This window comes from Apis florea, unplaced genomic scaffold (assembly GCF_048593485.1).
Source record: "Apis florea isolate Af1SG1 unplaced genomic scaffold, ASM4859348v1 contig_2495_pilon, whole genome shotgun sequence".
Classification (NCBI taxonomy): Eukaryota; Metazoa; Arthropoda; class Insecta; order Hymenoptera; family Apidae; genus Apis; species Apis florea.
In genome coordinates this window covers 2,638,006-2,656,614 of record NW_028256595.1, presented here as the reverse complement: position 1 = coordinate 2,656,614, position 18,609 = coordinate 2,638,006, and the positions used below count along the sequence as shown (strand labels likewise).

The following is an 18,609-nucleotide window of genomic DNA, read 5'->3' as shown; positions in this document are numbered from 1 at the left end:
TTTCGCCATTTCGCATTCGTTTATTTTAATAATGTTCTCGAATAACGTTAATTGATACTAATTAATAATTGAAACAATCGCACGATCGACGAGAGAGGATGAGTTTCGATAATGACAATGATAACTCGTCGCGCACGATTGGCTCGAACATTTCAATACAACGGGATCAACCGATCGACCTGTTTGTCTCAAGCCTCGATCTATTTGCTATATACAAATTCGACGGTTAAATCATTACCATCCTATAATTATACAAATATTCGTAGATAATATTCGTAGAAATTATACCAGAGCAATTTTAAATCGCGTATTAAAATACTTACGCGATACTTATTCAATCGTAATACGTTTTCGAATACGAACCATCGAGTTAGAATACGTTTCTCGAATAATTGCGCCGAAAAATAATGTTATTTTAAATACATCGTTTGAATTTTAAACGGAATTATTATGGGTATCGGGACATTGTGTTGCGTCAAATGTGAAAATTTCGATAGTGATCGAACCTTCACGCTTCGTGTCAAGGTTCTTCGCGTCGAAGAATTTCAATTTCAATTTCATTCGAAAAATCTCCCTTCGAGCTGGCGGAACTTCCACAGTGGATCCCACACTGTGTTTCGAGAATATATCTTGTCAATCGCGGATATATACGCGATAAACAAACGAAAATACTATTATCGATCGTATGTTTGAAAATTTCGTAGCTACTCTCCTCCTCTTTTTCTTCGCTCCTTCGGAAGTTGAATCACGATATGTTACGGGCCGTATTAAGATCTCGATTATATCTCTCGTTCAAGGATGGACGCGTGAAATTAAAGAAGAAGGAAGAGTAGGAGAGGAAAACTCGTGGTTGGGGAAAAACAAGAGATCGATCGATTTTGGGAAGGATTTATCCGGTTTTATTCGAGCGAAAGATCGGGCCCGAAATTGCGCAAAAGGGAAGGAAGAGAAAAGGAAGAGGAACGGACAAAGTTGAAGAGGGGACTATTCCCGGGTGAGAAACACACGCGTACAATCGCGTCGTTGTGTACAAGCCTATAAATACATATTCACGAGCGGATGTTGAGGCATTGGTGAGGTCCACGTGGTCGTGGATCACGGTGGTGGCAACAGTCGGCCTCCGACCGTTGTCGTACAAGTGTGCATAAACGCGAGCCCGGTGTGTTTCTCTTTCGCGACGACGAGCGAGATAGCGAGAGCGAGAAAGATCGTGGATCGAGGGAACAGGTCGGGACGAGTTCCCTTTCGTTTGGTGCGCGTTTTCATTGGAGGCAAGCCTCGACGAAATTTCCCAAAACAACATCTCCCATTCCTCCGTGTAAATCGCACGAATCGTAATGAGACACCTTCGGGGTGTCGCGAGAACGTCTTCTCTCGACGCGACGATCCGTCCTTGACGCAGCATTTCGCCAAGTCTTTCGATCGAGCGAGAAGCGATCATCGTGGGATCATCAGTCGTGATCGGTGCGACGACGTTCTTGTTTTCTTTCTTTTTCTTCTTCCTCCTTCTTCTCCTCCTCCTCCTCCTCTTCTTTTTCCCGCGTTCGACGACGATTACTACTCGACGGGTACTTACTACGGTTGCAACGCGCAGTGTTGGTGACTGCGGTTTCACGTGTTCGCGATTCCGTCAGATCGATGAAGCTCGAGTGATATTATTACAAGCAGCGTGTAGCGTCGGTCTTTGTTCCACGAGGCAACCGTCGATCCATCGAATCGGGAGGGGGGACGATTTACCGAGTGGAGAACGTAAGTAGGAAAACGCGATTTGTGTGTTTCGTTGCGCTATAGGTGTTTGTATTGTTTACCGATTCGTTCCGAACCTCGGAACCCTGATTCGCCTTCGTTCATCAATTACGCGGCATAACGTGAAATGCGAAACATCGGATTGAAATTCAAAACGGTCGAACGAGGTCTGGCTGAACGGTTTGTTTTCATGCCGCGTCCACCAAACGTGTTTTCTCTCTTCAAATCCCTCGAATCCCCCTCCCTACTTCTTCAACATTTCGCGTCGAAATCATCGATTTCTCGCTTCCTTCATTCGATCCTTGTTCGCGTTAACGAGGTTTTTAGTATTTTACACGCGTCACAATTTTATTTATCGAGGAGAGAGAGAGAGAGAGAAGAAAACAAATTCGACCATTTCCTTCCGACTCGGCTCTTTTCCTCCTTTCGACTGTATACTGAAAATTTTCAATCCGCTTATTCTCGTTGCGACTGAACGTGGGAAGAGATGTAAACGATCTTTTTGAGATTTTTTCCCCCTTCCTCCTCGCCCTTCATCCTCTCAAAGTGTACGCATGGTAATGGCATCGGGAAACTTGTTCGACCGGCTACGTTACCTTTTGCCGTAATCCGTTTAGATTATTTCCAAGAGGAGTGGCGTTGTTGTTACTTTTAAATTGCACTTTGTTGATCGAAACGATCAACAATTTCGAATCGAAGCGACGATCCATTTCGAATCGTATCGAAGATTTTCCTCTTCTCGCAATTATTGCGTACGATGTATTTATAATTGTTATTACGTTAGAGAGAATTTTGAAGAAATTAGCATTTCTAGGTATCGCAAAAAAAAAAAAAAAAAAAGCGAAATAATCACTGTTTTCTCGTTAATTGCGCGTAATTCTTAATGATCGTGAAGATCTTGATAATATCGATAAAGTTGACAGCGATGATTTTCAAATTGAAATTACGTCACGAGGTAAATGTTGGGTTGTCAAGTGTGGCTGAGAAGGAAGAGGGAGGGGAACGAATCGGAGGAGAATAACGCTTATTAATAATAATCGCGTGTCTTTAGATTTTCCTCGTTTAGAAGGAGATGAATGCGCGTATTTTATTCTTGAATCTTTCCTTATTTCGGTTAACCTCGTTCGAGGAAACAGTGGTTCGCACTAAAAGAACGTTACTGCCCTTATAGATAATATAGCGAAGAAAGAGGATAGAAACGGTACGTTTTTTTTCATTTCACCAACTTTGATTTTTTATAATTACCAAGAATGCAAGGATAATAACAAGATTATACGGGAGAATGCCTCTTGGAAATGAGATTTCCTTCTCGTTACTGTTTGAGGGAAGAAAAACCGGAGATTCTTATTATACCAGTAGACATTTTCATCATCGTTGCAAAAAAATACTCTCTAAATGATCTCTCACTCTCTCTCTCTCTTTCTCTCTCTCTCTCTCTCTCTCTTTCTCTCTCTCTCTCTCTCTCTCGCGTGTTTCGCTCATGCAGCGTAGCTGGTTGGCATAATTTACAAACGCAGTGAAAGTGCACACAATCTGTGACGCGTTAATGAATGAAACCATCCTTCTACTGGAATGCCTTCCTTCGAACGAGTTTCTTTTTTATTATTATTATTATTATTATTATTATTATTTATTAGCGGAATAGACGAGATAGAGATAATGCGTGTAACGCAAAGATTGATATAATGCGGCGAATGCTTAATTTGATTAAACGACTTATTAAAAAAGATGAATAGACTCGTGTATTCCATTGGCATGTATTATCATCTTATTGGCACAATTGAAATAACCAAGCGATATTCTCTCGAGTATTCCTCGAGTAAAGTCGAAGAGACTTTTATCAGGCACATTTATCACAAAATCTTTCGATATTTCGCGGATCGGATAATCAGGCCATTATTGAATAAATAATAATCGTATCTATTTTCCAATGCTAGTTAGTTAATCTGCTCGTTGTTGTAAGTAAGAGGATTAACGTGCGAGGATTATTAGTAAAAGGAAAGGATATTTCCAATTAGAAAATAATAAATGAAAAACCTCGAAATAAATCATGAATGTATGTAATAGATTACGACTTATAACTCACAACACAAGCGAGCACAGTAAAAAAATTTAATTCACGGCCACGAGTGTGCCAGATAGCGTCATGAAAATTTTTATTCAATTTATCTAACGACTCCGTTATGTATATTCATATTTTTTATTGCGCTATCACGAAATGCGGAGAACTTTGGTTTCGCTTCAAACTTGTGCACGATTCTACGTCACGAGAAATCAACGACAGAATCGACATTTCTTTCTTTCCTTTTTTTTTTTTTTCTTTTTTTTTCAAATTTTTATTCCCCTCATCCATTTTTCTTTGTTGCTTCGTTCGACAAGGTTCCAAGAATTTACGCAAACGCATCCGCGATTACGCGAATCACAAAGCGGAAACGGTGTATTTTCGAATCAATAATTACTTCTCGCATCTTCTTGAATTGGAATAATGATGGGTATGGGAACGAGTGGAACAGCCTCCTGTCCGTGTTCAAGGCACGCTACTCGATTCGACGATCGGAGAGTGCGAATCGCATCGTATCGAGAGAAGCATCCTCGCGCAAATTTATTAATCGATCGTCGCCGACTTTAATCTCGTCGCGATTCGCGCTCGAATAATCGTTGGAACGGAAGAGAAATCGATGGATAAATAGGCTTTATTGGCCGATTCCACGCTTCAATCTCCTAATTGAAACCGATACAAACCTCTCTCTCTATCCCCCTCCTCCCCTTAATTTCGAGGAAAATTGACAGATAAATCAGCCATTTTTATCTCGATTCCGCGCTGCTATTATACGTAGAAACTGATAGAAAATGAACCGTGTACGCGTCGAATAAACGAACGCAATCCGATCAATTTCAAGAGCTTTGATATCAAAGGAGGAAAAAAAAAAAAAAAAAAAAAAAAGGAAATTATTTCGTTTCGTTTTCAAAGAGGGGCGCGATTTAAATCCCCGTTTAACGTACAACCGGTAATTTACTCGCTGGAAATTAGAAATACACGGGCGTATGTATGTTCTCTTCCCTCCCCCCCTCAGTTGGCCGTGTAGCCAGAAACTCGTTTGTACGGGGCCGGAAATAAAGGTTTTGGTCCCGTGTATCGATATCGTCGGATTATCGATAGGACACCGTACGTAGTCGAGTGATCGACTTTCGTTCTTGGTAGGAGAAAAGCAATCCGCGCGGTTCATTGTTCCGTTTCCCCGCAATAGATCCCGGAGCAGCACGCGACAGAGTGAAGCGCATTTCCGGTTGCCGGTGTATCCGCGCACACGCTCTTGTTACGCTCTTCAAATATTTGTTCTGCCCTCCCGACTATATATCAACGATCGGTTTCCCTCGTTCAATCTTGATTTATGGATCGCGGCTTCGCTTTTCCGAGTGCTTCTCGTCATCGATCTTTTTCCACCTGACGTTTTCGAAATTCCCTCCCTCCCTCCCTCCCTCGAAAGTCGGCCACGTAAGCCGGAAAACCTGTTCCAACGAATCTCCCTTTTCTTATTATTCGGCGAACAAAGCGCTTTGAATGAGAGAGACGACAAAGCCGCAATATTTTCGGATATACGACGATCAGATTATACATCGCGAAATAAAACTTCTGGACTCGAGCGTCGAGGCCATCTTTATTTGAGACGTTGTATCGATTTTTTGGAAAATAATTTATAAAACGGAATCTGCTTGCTTCGAAAATATCTTCAAAGAAACTTTCGATTAACAAAAATATGTATATATTGAAATATCGTATCTTTTTTTTCAGATCTACACCGTTCTCGCGTGGAAAATGAGGGTCGACCAGATCGGGCTTCTCTTATGGAAGAATTACGTCGTCCGGAAACGTCAACCGGTAATTGTGTCAAGCTTGGAACGAGACTCGTTCGAAATTGTTTAGAGTAGGAAATCTCGTTTTGGTTAAAAGCGCATGAACGAAAACTTGGATGTTTAGGGCATACTGGCTCTGGTATTCGTATGGCCGGTGGCAGTGTTCATGATCCTCTACACGATTCGCGACAATGTGGATCCGAAATACTATCCAACTTGCCAATTTCCTGCGAGGTCGATGCCGCAGAACGGGCTGCTCCCGTTCGTTCAGAGCTTCATTTGCAGCATTGGAAACCCCTGCGATCCCTTATCGGAATACGAAGAAGTTCCTTCTTACAAAAACGCCACGTTAGTCTTCAACGATAATTTTTTTTTTTTTTTTTTTTCCCTTGTATCGATATAATTCTTTTCTTTCCTCTCACTCAAAAATTTTTCACGCATTGGAGAATTTTATTTTCGACGATCCAGTCTAGGTCCACTGGTGGCTGAGCTGCAGCCCATGCTTGGCAACAAAACGATTCTTTCCGCGATCGATACGTTGCCGAACAGCATCCAACTCCTCAAATCAATGGCGCAGATACTCACCAGGCCGGAAATCAAAGCGCTGTTCGGTACGAGTAACACCTCAACAACCTCGTTTACTTTCGCGAATTACCGTCGAGTTTACAACGAATTTCTTCTGTCGAATTTGTCGATCCAGATCGGGGCGTTCGGTTGGGCGATCTGTTCCACAACCAGCAGGAAATCAAGAATCTTCTCAGGCTTCAGATGCCGTACGCCCGGGAGGGATTGATCGACCAATTGTTCGACTCGTCCATAAAATTGCTATACGTCAGTATATTATATCCGTCTCTCGGTTGCGAGTTTCGATCGATTCGAAACGACGATCGTCTGATCGAACGTTGGTCGATTTTCAGCTGATCGAGGCGTTCGGTTCGTCCAATATCGACGGGGTGATCTGCTCCTCGGAAAGTTTAAAGAAGTATCTGATTCTGCCGAGGGACGAGGACTACGGGCAGATTTCCAAGATACTTTGCGGGATCGACTCGAGCATGATACCCAACATACTCGAGAATTTAGCCAAGCACCTTGATTTCTTCGGCTTGTTGGAGATGGTTGACCGGGTAATGGCGAAATTTCGCGATTACGATTTTTTCGAGGACTTGAAGAGAGCGGTCGAAACGATCCTCGATCTTCACACCGTGGACAAGTATATCCCATCGTACTTGAAGATACGGCAATGGATGCCAAAGATGATAACCTTGTTCAAGAACGTCACGTTCAAACAGATCGATCTGACTTTGTGAGTGATTTCGATCGAGAAAATTTCGGGCGAAATTTTTTTATTATTATCGTTGCGAGAAATAACACGTGATTTTCCAATCTAATTCTAGCGTGAATAAATCGCTTCGAATTTTGGACCCGTTATTCTCGAAGGAACGCGATTGGTCCACCGTGCGCCCGATGTTCTTGAGATTGCAAAAGTTACTGGAGCTGGCGAAGGGCATGGCCGAGGATCGAACCGTCGAGTCCACCGAGACTTTTTTCACGATAGCGCAACGTTTGTCCAACACGATTCGATCCGCGTTGGACGTGGCCAACACCGAGAATCTCACTCAAATTTTGGATTTGAGCGTAGCCGTTTTGCACGATGGCGCCAGACTGACGCAAAAGATTTTGGACCGTCACACCGACGACATCCAACTGTGAGATTTTCCTTCCGTTTCCTTCCTCCTCGAAACGATACTTTTTTCTTTTTTTTTCTTTTTTTTTTTTTCAAAAGTATCGATTTTTCTTTGCAGTCCGACCGAGATATTGGACGGGGTCAGGGATTTTTTATCGGACAACGTCTTGGCCACGTTGAGCTACATCTTGTCCTCCATGAACTCGATCGTGAGAATGTTGTACCAAGCAGCCATCGTTCACGAGGACGTTCAACGAAGAATTTACGATATCTCCACGAAACGTCACAGGGACACGGTGCAAAAATTGTTGACGAACGTCGATCCAAATTTTTATCGAACGTTCGTCAAGTCGTTCTCCAGATTAAATTTCTTAGAGGTTCGCTTCCTTTCCTTTCGAAATCTAATTTCGCTCGGATAGATCGCCTTGGATCAAACGCCTATTGTTGCGCCCATTTTCCAGAAATTCGTGAACGAAGTTAAGCGCACGAGTCCCGAGGAGTTCTTTTGTCAGGAGGAGACGCTGAACGAAATTTTCGATCTCTTGAAACACGGTAAAAACGAATCTAGACACATCGAGGAACTGCTGTGCAGCGATACGGGGAAGAAGTTTATCTCGGACGTATACGGAAGTTTGGAGTTGAGAAACTTTGAGAGCATAGTAAGCGTTCGATGGAAATAATTTTTTGAGAAACGTGCCTCGACGTTCTCGAACGTTCTCGTTGTAGGTGGACGATTCTTTGTACACGGTCGTCAATATGGCGTTCCACAAAGTAGTCACGGTCGAGAGATCAAACTTGACTTCCCTCGTGGCCAACACGAAAAAATTGGTCTCGTATCTGAAATCGCCGAAAAGATCGAATCCCGACTGGACCGTTTTCAAATTTAGCCAAAGGTGGCGCGAGACTTTCGAGGAGACTCAGCCACAAGCGAGATTGAACATGTGAGCGATCATAGATTATATCTCTTTCTTCCCGTTCTCGCGAGAATAACGAAACGAGAGCGTAAGAGCCGCTCACCATCCTCTCTCTCTCTCTCTCTCTTCAGCCTAGGGATCCACTTGAGCATAGCGAAAATGATTGGATCGCGCAGTCTATCTTACGTGACCATTGAATCCGATCTGGAGAAGATGGACATACTCGCCGAGATAATTCTTCAAGATTTAAAGGAGAATCCTACGAGTTGGATCGAGGAGGTTAGACGGAGGAAGATGCAACTGATCGAGTCGTTCTACTTAACCGTAACGGATAAAGACAAGGTCGGTGATACTCGATATTCCAATTCTTTTTTTTTCTTTTTAACGCTGTTTACATCGGCGAGCGAACTCTCTTCTCCCCTTTTCTTTCGCAGGCTTTGAAAATTTTGGAATACGACAATTTCACGAGGAGCTACTGCACCGATCCTCACCCACCGGATTTATTGAATTTTCCGAAAGATTCGAATCGGACGGTGTTGAAGGGGCTCGTCTGTCGCATCTCGGAATCCGTGCAAACCGACTTGGAATTAAACGTGACGAAGATCAAGAGCAGGGAGGAGATTCGTTACAGGGACAGAGAGTCGTTCAATTGGACCGATTTCAACGCGAGGATTGTCGAGATTTATCGTTACATCGACACGTTGGTCCACCAAGAGGACGCGGATTACGATTTGGCTCGGTTGGAAAAGTTGAAAGAAGATTTTCAAACGTCCTGGACGATTGATATCGGCGTCAAAGACGTATTCGAGATGAGGTACGCGATGGCAATAACGCCCCTCTCCTTTCCCTCCGTTCTCCATTCTCAAATTGCAGATATTTACTTCGGTGACACGTTATATCTCTCTGCAGCGTAGGTTTGATCTGCAAATTCTTCAACCTGATGGAGAGCCCTCTTTTCCGCGCGAAAGGCGGATGGAAGGAGATGCACGCGATCGCGTGGGCGTCCACGGTCATCTTTGACAACGTGGAGAAGATCGTCGATCAAATTCAGAGGAACGGGAATCTGGTGAAACTCTCCCAAGTGCTGGAGGACATGCCGCAGACGGAAATTCTTTTAACGGCCATCCTGCAAAATTTGTCCCCTCTGGTTCTCGATGTGGTCGACATCATAACCATGAAACCCATCCATCTCGTAAGTCTTTTTTTTTTCCATCGCTTCGTTTATTATATTATAAGCCACTCAATGAAATTTTCCTCTCGAATCTCCTTTCTTCTCGCCCAGATATCAATTCTGGACGATTACAAATCGCGGGAGGAACAATGGCCGTGCATACAAAGGGAAAGCGTCGGTGCCGCGATGGAACTGCGATCCGGCACCCGTGAGATAATAAGAGAGATCGAGAGGATATCGTGCAATCCAACTTTGTTTATTCAAGAATGGAGGGAACAACCGGTGTTGACGAGGGCGAAGAAAATAGCGAGTATCTTTATCGAACGGAATCTTTGTTGCGTTGGATTTTTGCACGTAGGTCGACAACCTTTTCGCGTACGTTTCCAGTTTCAGAACGACGACACGATACGTTCCCCGCCTTTCAATTGGACTTCGGGTTACATAAAATTTCGTCAATTGGCCAAGAAGCTGGACGATCTGGTCAACGACGTGAAAAAGGTTGTTCTCGTGGAGCAGCCGACTTTCTGGGACGATTTGGAGTTTCTCGTGCCCGGGGTTAAGAGCATATTCGACAAGAGGTGGCCAGACATGAAAAACGATTCCAGGTTGGAGGAATCATCGATAGAAAAGAGGGGAAGAGAAAAGTTTTTGTAGTGTTAATTTGTTCAATTTGTTTAGAGGCATCCTGGACTACGTTGATCTGGAATTGGACAAGACGGTGGCGGCGTTTCAAAGCTCTCTTTCAGCCAGCGAGGTTTGGAATTCGAACGTCTCGGTCGAAAATCGCGTTCTCATTTTAGCCAAATATATCGCGCACGTTGTTCACAATACAGCGAGGACAGCGAGCGGAATTTTGCACGACGGTAAATCATTTCGAAACGGATGATTTCTTAAAAACGAAATATCTCGTTCGTTTATTTCTTGCTTTGCTTTGCTTCCAGTTTTGCAATCTCCAACCGTGAGCTTGCTCCCCTTGATAGGATTCGACAGCAGCACAGCCATTTCGATCTATTACAAGAAACTGCCCTACATTTTGGCCTCGATCATCTACGGATTGACGGATCCAGAAGTGTATAATCGTATAACGAAATCGGAGATGGAGGACACGGCGATCACTTGTTCCAAATTGTTCGAGTGGTGGTCCGACTCCATAATCGGCCTCACCCCCATGGAGTACAGAGTCTTGGAGAGATTCACCTGCGATCTTAATCCGGATAACTTCAACGTTTACACCGATTTGTACATGAACGAGGCGCTTGCGTGGAAAAAGTCTGCCAACAGATACAATTCTTACGTGACCACCGTGATCGGTGACGCGTACGATTTCGCGTCCGATGTTTGGAAGATGATTCGAGATAAGAAGGAGATGGTATTCGAGGCGCCGTTTTCCACGCAATATCTATCGACCACGCTTCGGAAATTGAAGGAGATTCTGGAATATATCGACGATAACGTTCGCAAGGTGAATCGATCGTTGCGTTTCTCCAATTTTATATATATATTTTTATTCGCGATTCTTTTCAGGACGTAAAAAAGAGCAATTACAAGCTGCTCGTGGAAGGGATCGCCGAGGTTTTGGAGCACGTGACGAATGCTATAAAAAGTATTAACTCGAGGAACGGCGAGATCGACATATGGGACTTCGTGGAGAGCGGTGACGGGCGCCAATTGTTGAGAATCCTCGACAATCATCCCGAGGAAACGATCACTTTGGTGGCCACCCTTAGCACCCTGAACGCGACTACAGGCGGTTTAATGGGTTACGGGGATGTGAGGAAAACAATGTGCAATTTTCGATTTAACTCCAGCTACTGGTCCACCCCTAACAGGACTCGATTCATAAAGGAAATATGCTCGTTCGACCCTTACCAATTGTTGAGGAGCACCACCAGCGCGGAATATTACGTGAGTAGAGCTGGAAAATCGTAGAAATGCGATATATACGCACACCTTTTCGTTATCTTGAAATAACTTTCGAGAACAGTCTCTGGTGACGAACAGCGAAGTGACCACGATGTTGAAAGTAACGAGGTTGTGCTCCTCGGTCGCCAAACTGTTGGACGCTGCGTTAAGCCTGGAGGCGAGGGAGGGTCCGAATTTGTCGATAAGATCGAAAATTTTCAACTCGACCACGTGGAGGAATCTCTCGAACGAGACTTGGTCGGCCGTGAGCAAGGCGGGGCAAAGCTGGATACGCAAGTACGCGATAAGAGCTAAGGATAACGCGTCGTCGATGGAGGCGGACCCGATCGCGAAACTGATCAGAGCGTATCAACTGGTGGACGTGGCGATCGAGTTGATGGGAGGGGGTGACGTTTGGCAAAAGCTCAGGGTCGCGTACGAGAACTCGAAGGTGAAGCCTGTCCTCACTCTGATCGAAGACATGCCGAATCTGATGGTGAGCGGTGTTGACACTTTCGTCAAGTCGGAGAGATTGAACGATTTCGTGGAGAAATTGTCGGTTGGCAAGCTGCACCCGTGCGACATCGACAAATATTTGATCGTGCCCAGTTTCGTGAGGAAGAAGGTCGTGTTGTCGAGCGTCACCAACTTCTGCCAAAAGATCGTTCTCACGGACGGGCGGCTGACTTTGATCGATATATTGCCTCTCGACGCCAAGTACGAGGTACGCGAGGTAACGTTCCAACAACAGCAACGTGCACGTTGGGAGGAGCGTGAATAACGCGTAATAAGGTCGTGTCGTTGTACAACTTTTCGCAGGAAAGTTTAACAGGGAGAAAGAGGAGGCCGGCGGATCGCGACGAGACGTATCTCGTGGAGAAATTGGAGCACGCTCGTTCGACGATAATCCGAGTGGTCTCGGAAGGTTTCAAGGATCCGAAGATACCAACGTGGTGGACCTCGTTCAAGGAGGGGACGTTCAACGACTTTTTATCCCAGTATAAGAAGGAGGTGAAATTTTTCGAAATTTGAAATTCGCGATTCGCGTCGTGGCGAAGGATTCACGAGGAGAAAATTATTGTTGTCCAGGATCCGAGGGCGCTCGCTCACTTGGTGGTGAAAAAAGTCTCCGCGATCGCCAGAAACGTTCTGAATTCCAGCGGGAATACCGAGTAAGCTGTCCGTTAACATCCGCGGAATTTGTTTATTAACTCTGGCCCCCGTTTATTAGAAAAGTTTCTTTCAGAAATTGTTCTTGGTGCGTCACGTTCCCCCTTGAAATTTTAAACTCCCAACTGGTCAACCATCAACTCTACGCGAAGCTGCTCTGCCAGTTGACACGACTGAACGTGACGGAGATTCACGACATTTTGACGCGTGACTTTTATTGGAACAAAACCTCGAGCATGGTAATGCGCGTTCCTCGAACACCGTCGTATATCGAGTACACGCGCCTAATCTCGAATCTGTCTGAATCCAGGTGAAGAATTACAAATATTTAAGCGTGGAACGAACGAGAGACGAGTTCGTAACAACGTTGGAGACCACGTTTCATTACGTGGCCGATATAATGGTGAATTTCGGGAACGAGACCTACAGAGGGAGGATGGAGGAATGCTTTGACAAATTGGTGGGGAGACCCGCCTATTCCAGACCCGGCCTGTAAGTGTCTCTCTCTCTCTCTCTCGAATCTTAATCGAACCACTATTCGTGAAAGAAAAAAAAAAAAAAAAAGAGAGAAAGATGAAACGAAGCATGATTTCGTAGATACGTGACCATGATTCTCGGCGTGTTGGACTCTCTGCGGAAGAATCCGTTCGTCCTGGACACGGGGCGGAATCACAAGAGCATGGACGCGTTGTCGAGGGCGGCGGAGAAGTACGTGCCGATCTGGAAGCCGTTGCGCGAGGTGGTGAAGGCGTCGGTGGCGGAGGACGTGGAGAAGTTTTTACCGGGCGCGACGATCAACGCGAACTCGGTGCTGAACGACAGGAACGATTCTCTGTGCCGTACGAAGGCCGAGTGTCGGAACGGGACGGTTTTGTACAACTACCTGAGCTCGAGGAAAGCGGGGAAAGCGTTCAAGTACGACGCGTCGAGCAACCGTTCCCTCATGGAGATCGCCGATCGATTGTCCAAGAGTCTGGATCTGGAACGGATCGATAGCGAGTCGAGGCAGTGGCGGATGGACGCCTCGTGGAATTTAACTTGGCTGAGGGAGATCCTGGCCCACTTGTCGATCGTTATCGGGGAGGGCGGCAATCTTCTCGACGTCGCCAGTAAAATAGACTTCCAAGACGTCTCGGACGTCCTAGGAGTTCCCGATATCGTCGATGGTGTGGTTAATATCCTGAAGGATAAGACGGTGGACAAGCTTTTCGATGGGTAAGAATGGATCTCTTCGATCGGGCGGACGAGATTAGAGGCGAGACATCGAGTGACCCGAGTTGTCACGCGGACCTTCCTCTCTTCTTCGTTTTCGCGTGTGCTGGACTGTTGCTATATATATATGTGTGTGTGTATGTGTGTGTGTATATATGTAATTCTCTTGTGCTTTTTCTTTTTCCCTTAGAATGAAGGAAATAGTGGAAGATATTAAACCGTTCGTCGAAGATCGAAACGCGTTGGACGATATTTATCGGATAATTGCCGCTCTAGAGTCGATGGACATCTTCAAGAATTTGGGATTACTCGAAATGAAATGTATGATTTCACGCCGTGTTTCCTTCCGAGACGAGACTTGTCGCGACGTTTCGTTCGATATTTTTATTTTTCAGACGTTATCAGAGACATGTTCGACAACTGGGACGTGGTGAAATCGTATTTGGTGGATAAGATTGGAATTTCCAACGACGTCGCGCTGTTGCTGAGCCAAGCCAAGATAGACATGATTTCCGTTTTCATGAAAGAAAGAAGAGTTCTCAGTTTCAAGGAGATCATTTGCTCGCCGAAAAAACTCGACGATATATTAAATTTCATCGATGATCGAATCACCGCCGAGGAGGTGAGCGCCGCACTCTGCCAACTCGAGGATTCGCAGACCAAGAACGTGACCACCACGTTGATCAAGAATTTAAATTTTCAAGACGTGTTCAAAACTGTGAGTAACCCTTTCGATCGACCGATCGAAATCGAATCTTCCTCTCTTCCCATCCGTATTTCCAGCTGATGAGCGCCAATGTGAAAAGTATATTGGCCAACGCGAATTTGACGGAAGCCGAGGGGAAAATGGTGTTGGATAATCTCGGAGTAGCGGCGGAGTTGCTCCCATTCTTCAAGGACAAACTTTCCTCGCAAACGCCTACGTCCGAAGCTTTGGAAACAGATGCGCAGCAGACGGATCAAACGGTCTCCAGTGAGTTATATGCAATATTCACGGATGAAATTAGTTTTAACGTTTAATGTTCAAATGCGTTTTCGCAGCCTCCAAGTTCCTTCAAGATTCGAGTATGATGCTGTGCGGCCAACCGATGGTCTCCGATAACGGCGATTTGTACAAAATTATTTCACGGATCGAGGACAACAGCAAGGACTTTGACAAAGTTGAACTCGATTCCTTACCCAGTACGTGTACAACGAAGCAATCGGTGCAACGAAAAAGAAAAAAAGAGATGATTAATTTTTTGAAACTCTCGTGAAACTTGGTTAAATTTCAAATTTGTTTCTCAGCCGATTTTTGCAGAAACGCTTACAAAGGTATGGTGGCGATGGGAGGTGGAAAGATCATATGGTCTTACGTGAAACCTTTGCTGCGGGGCCGAATCCTTTATGCTCCCAATACCACGGTAATCAACGGCGTGATGAAATTAGCGAACAAAACTTTCGTGGAGATGGAACAATTTGGCGCGTTGATGGGTAATCTCGAGAAAACGTTGACCTCGTTGGCCAATCTTTCCGACATGAGCGACAATCTGAGGGAGCTTCAAGACATACTGTCCTCGGATATTATAAAGATCGCGATCAAATCGTACGGCGGGGGTAATTTCGAAGGTACGTAAAATAATAAACGGAACGAAACGCTCGTTCGTTCCCATTTTTTTCTCTCGAATGCTTCTCTCTCTAAAACACGCCTATTCCCAGGAGATTTTGCCGATACGAATCTGAGCGAGATTTCGTGGCGACTCAAAAGGTCCAAGCGTTTGATAACTATGGTCGGTATGCTGAATGATTTATTGGAGTGCGTGCTCGTGGATCGAGTAAGAGGATTTCGGTCGGAGGAGGAGATGGAAGCGGAAGCACGGATCCTGATGGAGACACGGGAATTTTTAGCCGGTGTTGTCTTTTTGGATAAACCCTCGAAGAGGTCCACCGAGTCTTTGGACCGTGAACTGCCCGAGAACGTGGTGTACAAAATTCGAATGGACGTGGATTACGTGCAGTCCACCAAAAGGTTAAAAAATCAGTTCTGGACACCCGGGCCGGAAAGCAGTTTCATAGAGAATTTGAGATATTTGCGAGGATTCGTGCAGCTTCAGGATTCTATCGATCGAGCGATCGTGAGGACGAAAACTCGAAAGGATCAGAATTGGAAGACCGTGACGCAACAGATGCCGTATCCCTGCTGGAAAGACGTGCCGTGAGTCAACCATCATCGTTCCTCCTCCTCCTCTTTTTTTTCTTTTTTTTCGCCCACGTTTCTAATCGAATAATTTTGATATTTCGATCCAGTTTTCAAACTACCCTCTACGAGTCGCAAGGTATTCAAGTGGGTTTTTTCTTCGCGCTGATGATGTGCGTCGGGGCAGCTGTGAGGCACATAGTCTGGGAGAAGGAATCCCAAAACGCGATGGTGATGAGCGTGATGGGATTGAAACCATGGAGGAACACCGTGGCCTGGTCCATCACCACGTTTATAGAACTGTTGATCGTGATGTTCTCCATAGCCACGATCCTGCTTGCCGGAAAAATCCTACCAAAATCCGATCCCTCCTTGTTCCTCGTCATGATAATCGATTACGCCTTCTCCATCGTAACTTTTTGGTAAGCCTTTGATTTCTATTAATTCGCCTCTTTCTCCCCTTCTATCGAAATATTTCGAACAAATTTTCAGCTACATGATCTCGACGATGTGCAGCTCGGCAAGCCTGGCTGCGATCACCACCGTGGTTATGTTCTTGCTGACGTTCATGCCATACGTCATTGTCATCGCTATGGAGGCCGTTATTGGTCTCGGTTATAAGCTTCTCATCGTAAGTTATCATCACCTAGCGTTGGCAACAGCATTTTCGTGACAAATAACGCGCGGCTCGCGGTACGCGTTAGGCGCGCTTCCCCATAAAACCGCCATTTTCTATAATGTTATGTTAATGCCTTCGTCCCCTTCTCCCTTCCAGGAGAAGCAAACGATTTATCAAACTCTCTTTTCTCCCCTTCCCTCAGTGTCTCAGCATGTCGACCAGCTTTTGTTACGGTTGCCTGTACGCGGCCAGGAAGGAGGTTCAAGGCGTTGGGCTAACTTGGTCCGCGATGTGGGAGGAATCCAGCCCGGGCGATTCCATGTCCTTGGGTTTGATCCTGTTGACCATAGCCTTCGACGGTTTCCTTTACGCCGTTATCGGTTACCTCGTCGCAAGATACACGAATTCAGGTAGAAAAACTTTAAAACTCCAACTCGCCTACCGACTTTTAGAATTCTAGTAGAATCGATTTTTCAATTACGTTTGGTGGAGGTATCGAGAGCTTGAAGAATCTTTTACGATTTACTCTGTTCTCCGACGTTTTATTTTCTATTTTTTTTTTTTTTTTTTTGTTTTTCTTCCTCCCTCTTATCGCATTCAAAAAATTCATTCTTCGCGCGCGATAATATATCGTTAAGATAATTTTGATTCGACTGTTTCATTTCAACGGAAGATCGCAACGGAATACTGGGGATCTGTGGTGCAGGTGATGTCACGGATTTATACGGAGTGTCTCTATGCTATTTGTGTCACACTTTTTTTTTTTTTTATCGCCACTTTGTTGTCAATAACTGAAAGAACATTTTTCCTACGAGTTCTACGCGCCCACACACATACACACGCAAACATACCCGCACAAACACGTACACGTCTCTCTCGTTCGCATCTTTTCGCGCACAGATCTCACCACAAATCACGGAGATCTTTCTCTTTCCTCTTCTAATCAGTCGCAATCGATGGACGGAAAGAAAACTGCGATGAAAGAGAGAGAGAGAGAGAGAGAGAGAGAGAGAAAAAAGAGGAAGACTGTCCCCCGCGCGAAAGAAGTGTCGATGACCCAAAAGCCGGCGAATGTTTCTGGGAAAAGAAAACGGACGAGCATTGGCGAAAAAAAAAAAAATTTTCCAGGCAGGGGATTTCACGATTTGAGGTCCCGTAGCTTATGGTGGGCCAACACACGTTCTCTCTATGGCAGGCCCGGCTACCTCGCCTTCGTCAACAACCTCTATTTCACTAACGACGTTCTCCACCCTTCAGCCACTTACCAAGGTATCGCACTAGCTCGCTCTTCCGCTCTTTGCACGATATTTCCGCTTCTTCTTCTTCTCTTCCGCTTCCGCCATTTCTAACGCGCGCTCTCCCGCGTTTCTTATATCTCCGTATCCTTCCCTTTGCGCGCCGCTCAAATATTTGGATATATTCGGATTTCCGTTCAACCGAGCGAGATACTCGTACGCGTTTTGAAAAATCACTCGATCTCGTTCGAAATTGCAAAGAAATTGAAACGCGTAATACAATCAGCGATGAAATGTCGAGAGAGAGAGAGAGAGAGAGAGAGAGAGAGAGAGAGAGAGAGAGAGAGAGAGAGAGAGAGAGAGAGAGAGAGAGAGAGTTCGGCTGTTTCGTAAAATTTGCACTTTTGGGGAGGGGGAAAGAGATATCCGAATATTTGGATTGCGCCAAATATGCAAATGGTTGTTGCTACTTCCACGAGAATGGAAATTTGCGAATGCTTAATTTATACTATGTCGCGGTCATGGACGCGGTCCATGGCTGTGTTTCTTCTCGATAGTTTGCCCGATGTTTGCTCGAGTCTCACGACGCGAGCCACGTCAGATCGGATGCACCAGATATCGAACGTTTTTGCGTTTTGCACGCCATATATCTCCTTTATTTTATATATCTCTCTCCGGTTCGACAGATGGTTACACCGTATGCTGCATGTGTTGCATGCGAATTATAAAATATATAAAATTTGCTTTTTCCTCCGTGATTGGTCTTACATTCTCTCGAGAGAAAGAAAGTATGTAAAAAAAAAAAAAAAAAAAAAGAAAGAAAGAAAAAAGAAAAAGTTCAATCGTCCAAGTACACCCGCTTCTTTTTCGATCGATATTTCAATCCCGCTTTCTCGAGAATTAAGAGACAAATGGCTGTACAAAT

General features: G+C 45.0%; 1 protein-coding gene across 3 annotated transcripts in view; it reads left to right on the top strand.

Annotated features, from left to right (window-relative positions):
- Window positions 1-1,086: 1,086 nt before the first annotated feature.
- Window positions 1,087-18,609, top strand: part of ldd (lipid droplet defective) — a 29,540-nt gene continuing 12,017 nt past the window's right edge. The window contains exons 1-34 of one of the 3 annotated variants that reach the window (XM_086906999.1): window positions 1,087-1,749; window positions 5,540-5,626; window positions 5,726-5,949; window positions 6,070-6,212; window positions 6,302-6,432; window positions 6,519-6,904; window positions 6,996-7,307; window positions 7,404-7,662; window positions 7,747-7,944; window positions 8,012-8,226; window positions 8,331-8,541; window positions 8,634-9,013; window positions 9,109-9,391; window positions 9,482-9,676; window positions 9,758-9,975; window positions 10,049-10,233; window positions 10,312-10,832; window positions 10,895-11,275; window positions 11,355-11,996; window positions 12,092-12,283; window positions 12,362-12,444; window positions 12,519-12,681; window positions 12,753-12,934; window positions 13,040-13,657; window positions 13,845-13,975; window positions 14,050-14,372; window positions 14,438-14,627; window positions 14,696-14,836; window positions 14,942-15,262; window positions 15,353-15,848; window positions 15,941-16,252; window positions 16,323-16,461; window positions 16,652-16,859; window positions 17,578-17,718. In XM_086906999.1, coding sequence (XP_086763125.1) covers window positions 5,564-5,626; window positions 5,726-5,949; window positions 6,070-6,212; window positions 6,302-6,432; window positions 6,519-6,904; window positions 6,996-7,307; window positions 7,404-7,662; window positions 7,747-7,944; window positions 8,012-8,226; window positions 8,331-8,541; window positions 8,634-9,013; window positions 9,109-9,391; window positions 9,482-9,676; window positions 9,758-9,975; window positions 10,049-10,233; window positions 10,312-10,832; window positions 10,895-11,275; window positions 11,355-11,996; window positions 12,092-12,283; window positions 12,362-12,444; window positions 12,519-12,681; window positions 12,753-12,934; window positions 13,040-13,657; window positions 13,845-13,975; window positions 14,050-14,372; window positions 14,438-14,627; window positions 14,696-14,836; window positions 14,942-15,262; window positions 15,353-15,848; window positions 15,941-16,252; window positions 16,323-16,461; window positions 16,652-16,859; window positions 17,578-17,718 — 8,587 coding nt within the window. In that variant the 5' untranslated portion in view covers window positions 1,087-1,749; window positions 5,540-5,563. Of the gene's footprint in view, window positions 1,750-2,822; window positions 2,948-5,539; window positions 5,627-5,725; window positions 5,950-6,069; window positions 6,213-6,301; window positions 6,433-6,518; window positions 6,905-6,995; window positions 7,308-7,403; window positions 7,663-7,746; window positions 7,945-8,011; window positions 8,227-8,330; window positions 8,542-8,633; window positions 9,014-9,108; window positions 9,392-9,481; window positions 9,677-9,757; window positions 9,976-10,048; window positions 10,234-10,311; window positions 10,833-10,894; window positions 11,276-11,354; window positions 11,997-12,091; window positions 12,284-12,361; window positions 12,445-12,518; window positions 12,682-12,752; window positions 12,935-13,039; window positions 13,658-13,844; window positions 13,976-14,049; window positions 14,373-14,437; window positions 14,628-14,695; window positions 14,837-14,941; window positions 15,263-15,352; window positions 15,849-15,940; window positions 16,253-16,322; window positions 16,462-16,651; window positions 16,860-17,577; window positions 17,719-18,609 lie in introns of those variants that run through there. The other 2 variants (XM_086907000.1, XM_086907001.1) reach the window with 2 other exon arrangements.